Source organism: Genypterus blacodes, unplaced genomic scaffold (assembly GCF_046128005.1).
Source record: "Genypterus blacodes isolate CSIRO-AG114 ecotype Tasmania unplaced genomic scaffold, CSIRO-AGI_Gbla_v1 ptg000175l_1, whole genome shotgun sequence".
In the NCBI taxonomy this organism is placed as follows: domain Eukaryota; kingdom Metazoa; phylum Chordata; class Actinopteri; order Ophidiiformes; family Ophidiidae; genus Genypterus; species Genypterus blacodes.
Genome location: NW_027466976.1, coordinates 94,894 through 102,500, shown reverse-complemented (window position 1 = coordinate 102,500; position 7,607 = coordinate 94,894). Strand labels below are relative to the sequence as shown.

The 7,607-nt window shown below is 50.5% G+C and overlaps 1 protein-coding gene across 1 annotated transcript in view; it reads left to right on the top strand.

Annotated features, from left to right (window-relative positions):
- LOC143014018 (FRAS1-related extracellular matrix protein 2-like) overlaps positions 1-7,264 on the top strand; it is a 35,103-nt gene extending 27,839 nt beyond the window's left edge. The window contains exons 15-23 of the mRNA XM_076167776.1: positions 368-699; positions 3,218-3,410; positions 3,510-3,635; positions 3,815-3,942; positions 4,028-4,162; positions 4,259-4,385; positions 4,502-4,689; positions 4,795-4,941; positions 5,114-7,264. Of these exons, the coding sequence (XP_076023891.1) occupies positions 368-699; positions 3,218-3,410; positions 3,510-3,635; positions 3,815-3,942; positions 4,028-4,162; positions 4,259-4,385; positions 4,502-4,689; positions 4,795-4,941; positions 5,114-5,686 (1,949 nt within the window). The 3' untranslated portion in view covers positions 5,687-7,264. The remainder of the gene's footprint in view (positions 1-367; positions 700-3,217; positions 3,411-3,509; positions 3,636-3,814; positions 3,943-4,027; positions 4,163-4,258; positions 4,386-4,501; positions 4,690-4,794; positions 4,942-5,113) is intronic.
- Positions 7,265-7,607: the final 343 nt, after the last annotated feature.

Below are 7,607 nucleotides of genomic sequence, written 5' to 3'. Positions count from 1 at the left end.
ACTCTCTCTCTCTCTATCTCTCTCTCTCATTCTCCCTCTCTCTCTCTGTCTCTCCCCCCCTCTCTCTCATTGACTCCCTCTCTCTCACACTTTCTCTCACTCTCACTCTCTCTCTCTCTCTCTCTATCTCTCTCTCTCTCCCTCTCTCTCTCTCCCCCCCTCTCTCTCACTGACTCCCTCTCTCTCTCTCTCTCTCTCCCCCCCTCTCTCTCACTGATTCTCTCTCTCTCCCCCCCTCTCTCTCACTGACTCCCTCTCTCTCTCTCTCTCTCCCCCCCCCCTCTTTCTCACTGATTCTCTCTCTCCCTCTCTCTCCCCCCCCTCTCTCTCACTGATTCTCTCTCTCTCCCCCCCTCTCTCTCATCAGGAATGCTTCCCGTCATCTCCACTCGTCCCCTCATGAACTTTGAACTGACTCTCAGTCCCGACGGCACCCGGGTCGGAAACCACCGCTGCTCCAATCTGCTGGACTACAACGAGGTCACCACAGGTCACAGCTTCATCACCGCGTCCACCCGCAACCCGGAGAGCGTGGGCGACGCGGCGCCGTATCAGTTCAGCGGCGCCATGAGAGGAAACGGCACGCTGCGTTTCTACAGGAACCTCAACCTGGAGGCCTGCCTGTGGGAGTTCAGCAGCTTCTACCACATGTCTGAGCTGCTCACCGACTGTGGAGGCACCATAGGCACTGACGGACAGGTGTGTGTGTGTGTCTGTGTGTGTGTGTGTGTGTACGTTTGTCCAACATGTATAAATTCCTATCTAGGCTTTGTATGTGCATCTGTTTGACTGTTTGCCTTTGCGTGTGTGGGCGTGTGTGTGTGTGTGTGTGTGTGTGCACCTGTGTGTGTTCAGTGTGTTTACGGGCATCTGACTCTGAGGGTCACACAGACAGGACAGCAGCACATCTGTTTGCCTGCATTTATGTCTCTGTTTGTGTGTGTGTGTGTGTGTGTGTGTGTGTGTGTGTGTGTGTGTGTGTGTGTGTGTGTTGGCATGTCCCAGAATGTCAATGACACGTTTCAGTTTTATGATCACACACACAAGCACACACACACACACTGCAGTCGCAAGGAGCACTAAAGCTTTAATTTAAGACTCAAGATTCTTTCTGCTCTAAAATTACATTTATACCAGTGAGGTAAGGAATCAAATCTTAATAAAACAAATTTAACAAAGGTATAATCAATTGAACAAAACTCCCTGTGCGTGTGTGCGTGTTTAAGTGTGTGTGTGTGTGAGTGTGAGTGTGTGTGTGTGTGTGTGTGTGTGTGTAGGAGTGAGGACTTGACTCATGTGGTCTTGCAGCAGTGTGACATCTGCAGCAGAGTGGTTGTGCAGGAGGGAATAATGGTTGTAGATGGAGGCAGCGGGCTCTGCGGAGCCGGGCTGAAGGTCGAGGCCACCTGGGGTTCAATCCCTCTGCTCGCTGGCTCACAGGTCCCCACACCCAAACACACCAGCCTGTGTTGTGGGGATCTGTGGGGGTGAGGGGGGGCAGCATGGACCCCCCTCACCCCCATGGCTCCTGCAGGTGAACAGGAGCAGGCGGTGCGTGGGCGACCGCACCTCCACAGAGGAGCAGAGGAGCAGAGGAGCAGAGGAGCAGCGTGCTGAGAGGAGATCTGTGTTTAAAGAGGAGCAAACAAATCCACAACATATAGATAAGAACATTACAACCTCTAACACATTCACAGCACTGTACAAACATTATCACACACAGACTCACACACAGACTCACACACACTCTTACACACAGACTCACACACACTCAGTAACAGTCGCACCTGTCACTGAAATCATGACTAACTTCTCCAGCAGCTTTGTGTGTGTGTGTGTGTGTGTGTGTGTCTGTGTGTGTGTGTGTGTGTGTGTGTGTGTGTCTGTGTGTGTGTGTGTCTCATCACGGAGCTGCAGAAACTCCTCCGCTTCTTCTTCTTCTTGTTGTTATTGTGGATTAGGAAGCAGACCTTTGTGCTCTTACTCGCTTCCTGCTGCTCTTTTGTGATCCTGCTGCCTTTGATCTGCCGGCTTCTTTCTGCTGATCAGAGGCTGAGTGTGTGTTTGTGTGTGTGTGTGTGTGTGTGTGTGTGTGTGTGTGTGTGGGCGGCTTGTAGAGAGAGACGGACAGAAGAAGATAACTCCATGCTTCCCTGTGGTCAGGCGCTGGTGTCTCCTCTGTTAGTGGAGATGATTGTGATCGAACACGGGGCCACAGATCAATGAGGACAAATGGATTCAACTGCCTTTGAAGAACACAAACCAGAATACATGTGGAGAAGTGTGTGTGTGTGTGTGCAGCTGGACAGAACCCAGAGAGTCCAGAGAGTCCATACATCCATCAAACTGATCAGGTTCTCTGACAGGACCATGGTTTTGAAGAATAAGCCACGCCCACGCAGCTTTGCCGCGCCCACTAGAGTCAAAGGCTGTTGGGTTTACATGGAATCTTTGTGTTCCGTTCTTAAAGGTGCACGTTTGTTCATTGGGTCTCGTTTGTTTTGGAGTGTTAGTTTATAAGAGGGAGGATTAGTGAGGCGGTTTAGGGCTCAGAGGCTTTCCTCCTCTAACTAACATCATCTACTGTGTCTGAGGTGATCCTGCAGTGATGTCATCACCTGTACCTCTGTGGGGATCAGGTCACGCTGGAGGACAAACCTCAAATGCTCTAAATATGAAATCAGAAGATGTGTAGAGTCAGAATCAAGTGTGTGTGCTCAGATTAGAGATCAGAGGAGAGAGAGTTAGAGAGAGAGAGAGAGAGAGAGAGAGAGAGACGAGCAGCAGTGTTTGTTTTGCAGTGAAAGTGTCTAAAAAAGTGCCTGATTACAGAGAATGTAGTGGATTTTAAACTGTTTCTGAGACGGACTTGGAGCTCAGAATGATTCCAGTCACGCAGGTTTGTTGATAGAATGTGGTTGAACAGCGACACCTAGTGGCCAAAACAGGAACCTTTACCTTTATGGAGGCGCTGCAGATGAATGGAATCAGGCTCCTTAACTACATTAGCTACAGTACAAGTGCGTGTGTGGGTGTGTGTGCGTGTGTGTGTGTGTGTCTGACATGAAGTGTGAGCCTGAGATGAACCCAAGCTCTCCTTCATCACGTCTTCTCAGAATGGATCACAGTCTTCAGTGTTTTGACTCCTTTAACCTAGGATATTGAAGGTTTTCTTAATTCCTCTGACTGAAGTTCCCTGTCTGAACCCTCCTGTCAGGTTCTGAACCTGGTCCAGTCCTACGTGACCCTGCGTGTGCCCCTGTATGTGTCATACGTGTTCCACTCCCCTGTGGGCACCGGCGGCTGGCAGCACTTTGATCTGCAGTCGGAGCTCCGCCTCACCTTCGTCTACGACACGGCCATCCTGTGGAGAGACGGCATCGGCAGCCCCCCGCAGGCTGAGCTACAGGGTGAGCACGCGTGTGTGTGTGTGTGTTTGGACTGAACGTGTGCAGGACGGGCTCTGTGGAGTAACAGTGTGTCCGTGTGTGTGTGTGTGTGTGTGCCAGGTGCTCTGTACCCCACCAGCATGAGGATCAATGAGCAGGGACGTTTGGTGGTGAACTTCCGGACCAAGGCTCGATTCAGAGGTCTGTTTGTGGAGTCGCACTCTGGAGGACGAATCAAGAGAGCAGGTGAGTGACAGAGGATCAACCACACACTGTGACTCCTCAACTCAAACCTACCTCCTTCAGACCTGGAGGCTTTGGACTCTGGACAGGTTTACATGTGGTGGTTTAAAGAAGAGAGAGACGTGGAGTCTTCACAGTTTGAGGTCTAAGTGTTCTGTTCTGTTTGTTGTATGAACTTACAGCAGCCTCTGTGTCGTCCATGGTGATGTGTGTGGATCACCCGGGTTTGACCTTTAACCTGAGCCTGGTGAGGAGCGAGCCCAGCTACAATCAGCCGGTCCAACAGTGGACCTTCACCTCCGACTTTGCTGTGAGTACAACAACATGAAACGAGTCGTGATTAGCTCTTATGTGGCACCACCTGAAAGTGTGTGTGTGTGTGTGTGTGTGTGCAGGTGAGGGACTACTCTGGTACCTACACGGTGAAGCTGATCCCCTGCACCACAGCCCAGAAAATGGAGTTCACCGTCCCGCCCGTCTGCAGTCCCAGAGAACCAATCACCTTCGACTTAGACATCCGGTTCCAGCAGGTCCAGCAGCCCCACCTGAACACACTGATCCTAACATCCAGAGGTAGCATGTGGATGGTTCTGTGACACACTCTCCTTCATCCCCTTCTTCCTCAGGTGAGCGATCCAGTCGCAGTGGAGTTCAGCCTCAACACTCAGATGTTCTTGTTGTCCAAGAGGAACCTGTGGCTCTCAGACGGCTCCATGGGCTTCGGTCAGGAGAGCGACGTCGCCTTCTCTGAGGGTGAGACCTCGTGGTTTTTGAGGACCCCTTATGTTCACCCTATGACTGATGTGTAAAGTGAGATGTGTTCTAAAGGCGTTTGGGTTGAAGTCCTCCTCCTCCTCCTGTTCCTTCAGGTGACACCATCTACGGTCGGGTCATGGTGGACCCGGTGCAGAACCTGGGAGACTCTTTCTTCTGTAACATAGAGAAGGTGTTCCTCTGCACCGGTGCTGATGGATACGTCCCCAAGTACAACCCCACCAAGTTTGAGTTCGGCTGCCTGGCTGACTCTCCTTCTCTGCTCTACAGGTTCAAGGTTCTGGTAAGAAGGCTCGGCCGTCTCATGGTCCTGTGTGTGTGTGTGCAGAATGATCAACACTGAACACCTTCTGTGCTCCTTCTCCCTCCCTCTGACCCGTCTCTCCAGGATAAGGCTCAGCCAGAGACTCAGGCTCGGGCCTTCGGTGACGTTGGTTTCAACGCGTTGCTGGCGGTGGACGATCCCTCGGCCTTGTCTCTGGTCCGACAGCCCGGATCAGACGGCTTCAGGCTGGACTCCACAGCCATGTTCCAGGTATGAGTGGACCAGCTCCAGCAGGGAGCAGACAGACAGGCGGGCTTCAGACCTCCACAGGACTGAGTCTGACTGCTGCATCGCTTTAGCTTCTTAAACACATCTTAGACTTCAAATGTTGTTTTTTCAAAGTGAGCTGTGTGTGAGTGTGTGTTGTGTTGTGTGTGATCAGGTGGCGGCCGGTCGTGAGTGGTTCATCCACACCATCTACACCGTTCGCTCCAAAGCTAACGCCAACAGAGGCATTGGGAAGCGCAGCCTGGAGTTCCACTCTCTGACCTCTGCCAGCGGCGACCTCGCTCTGACCTCTGACCGCTCAGACGACCTCAGGCGCCGTGCCAGGAGGTCGGCCAGCAGCGACGTCCCAGAGGTCGCCGAGGACATCGGAGTGGAAAACAGCCGCGGTACAAACATCATGCACATCGATCTGGACCGGACCAAGCGGCGAGCGGTGCGGCTGAGCGAGCTGGACGCCGGTGGATTGGAACCCAGCGAGCTGAACGCCAAGGAGGAAGAGGAGAGTGTGGTGACGGTGGTGGGAGCGCTGGTGGGGATGCTGCTCACCGTGCTCGTCATCGTCACTCTGGTGCTGGTGCTCCGGTCCAGACAGAAGGGGGGGAAGGAGGGCTGGAGGGAGGGGGTGAGGGGGGTGAGGGAGGTGAGGGAGGTGGTGAAGGGCTCCGTCAGCACCGAGCCCATGCTGGTGGTCCGGATGCAAGACTGCCAGAACAGCTCAGAGGTCTGAGCAGAGGAATGTGGAGACTCCAAAGGACAAATGTGGGTTTATAAGGGTTTGGATTTTAGTTTTATTTTTTAAAAGTGGTATCAAGTTTCTTACATAACACCAAAACACAAGAGAGGTCAAACTGAGTGAGCTGCTGGGGGTTAGTGGGAGGGTTTGAATCTAATAAGCCCCCCCTGATCCCGCAGCATGTTTTCACTCAGCATGCCACCTTGTGCTGCCAGTGGGGCGGAGCTTCATTTCTCATCTCCGACAACTGAGAGCTGAGAGCTGTCGCCCCCCTCTGGAGGAAGAGGGTCCATGAGATCTGTGAACTAAGGAATCGTTCATCCCACTGAGTCAGACGTCAGCCAATCATCCTGTGTGATCGTGTGTGTGTGTGTGTGTGTGTGTGTGTGTGTGTGTGTGTGTGTGTAATCAGTAATCACCACCATGATGTCAATTATTTTCCCTTAAATTGCCGAAATGGAAAATATTCAAGATTAAAAACAGGAATATTGGACTTCCTGTTTGAACCAAACTCCTCCTCTGGGATGAACCGTTCCTTTAGCCTTCACACTTTTGTCCCAAATTATTTCCGAACTGTGAACTTGACCTTTCAGAGTCCCTCTCGCTCTGACTACAGGAAGTGAACAGCTCACTACAGGAAGTGCGCCCCTCTGCTGTGCATGAAGCAGCCAGACGCTCTTCACTCTGATGATGATGATGATGATGTTCTTTATACACATTGCAGTGCGATGAGTATCACTTTCATAGGAGATCCCAGATTTATTGAGCATTTATTTTGTTGCTGGGTTGGGTTCACACTGTTTTTGTAATATTATTTGTATTTTTATACACTGACTCTTAACTCTATCCTGTGTTTACTCTTCATCACTCACATGCACGTTCAGACTTTACTTATACTGTGATTAAGGACGTTTTTTTTGTTAAACTTCATGTAAATGGCGAGCCAATGAACACAGAGATGATGAGGTCACATCAGGACACACAGCCTGAACCCCTCACACACACACACACACGGTCTCACACAGCCATGATCCTGTCCAGCTCCTCTTCTTATACTCTGAGTTTAGTCTCATTCAGCTTCAGTTTATGTGTCCATATGTGCGTTAGACTACTAAGTGTGTTGCTGTGAGCGTGTGAGTTGTGTATCCGCGCCCATGATCCAGTCCTTCACTCACACATGATGTTTCTGCTGCCTCACACACTCGCTGCTTACAGATCCAAACTTCACCAGGAAAAATACTGCATTGAGCCTTTAGAAGCCCAAACTTCAGTCTCATCGGTTTAGTTGGTGTGTAATCTGTTGTTTACATGTGTCGTCTTCTTCTGCTGTTGTTGCGTAACATGCTGAGATCAGTGTTCCTGAGTATTTGACTTATTATGGTGTTATCAGTCACCATTGGATGTAAGGTTTCACACCATAAAGGACATCTAATGCACTTTTATAGTCCCATCCCTCACAAGCCAATCCAAGCTATGCAATGTAATCTAAACACACACACAGCCGGTGAGCCCACATGTGTACGACAACGTGAGCACACAGAATCAGACCTGATGTTCACTTTGTCTTTTTATGAATGGGTTTTTATGTATATGTATTTAAGAATAAATATTGTTGCTTAATGATGATTTACCTGCTGTCCATTCAATTAGTGCACACAAAACAAAGGAAGTAGAAAGGGCAGATAGAGTGATGCAATACGGTGACCTCATCGTTTAAAGGAGCTTGGTGAGTGGAAATGTGCTGATAAGATCAGACAATGAAGGTTAAATCACAAAGAAATCAAGCAAAAAGACACACACATAAACACACGCACGCACGCACGCACGCACTGCTACCCCAACATACAGGCACATGTATGTAAATAAAGCACCGTGTGAATGAGGTTCGAGGGCTGAATTCCAAACACAAACACAT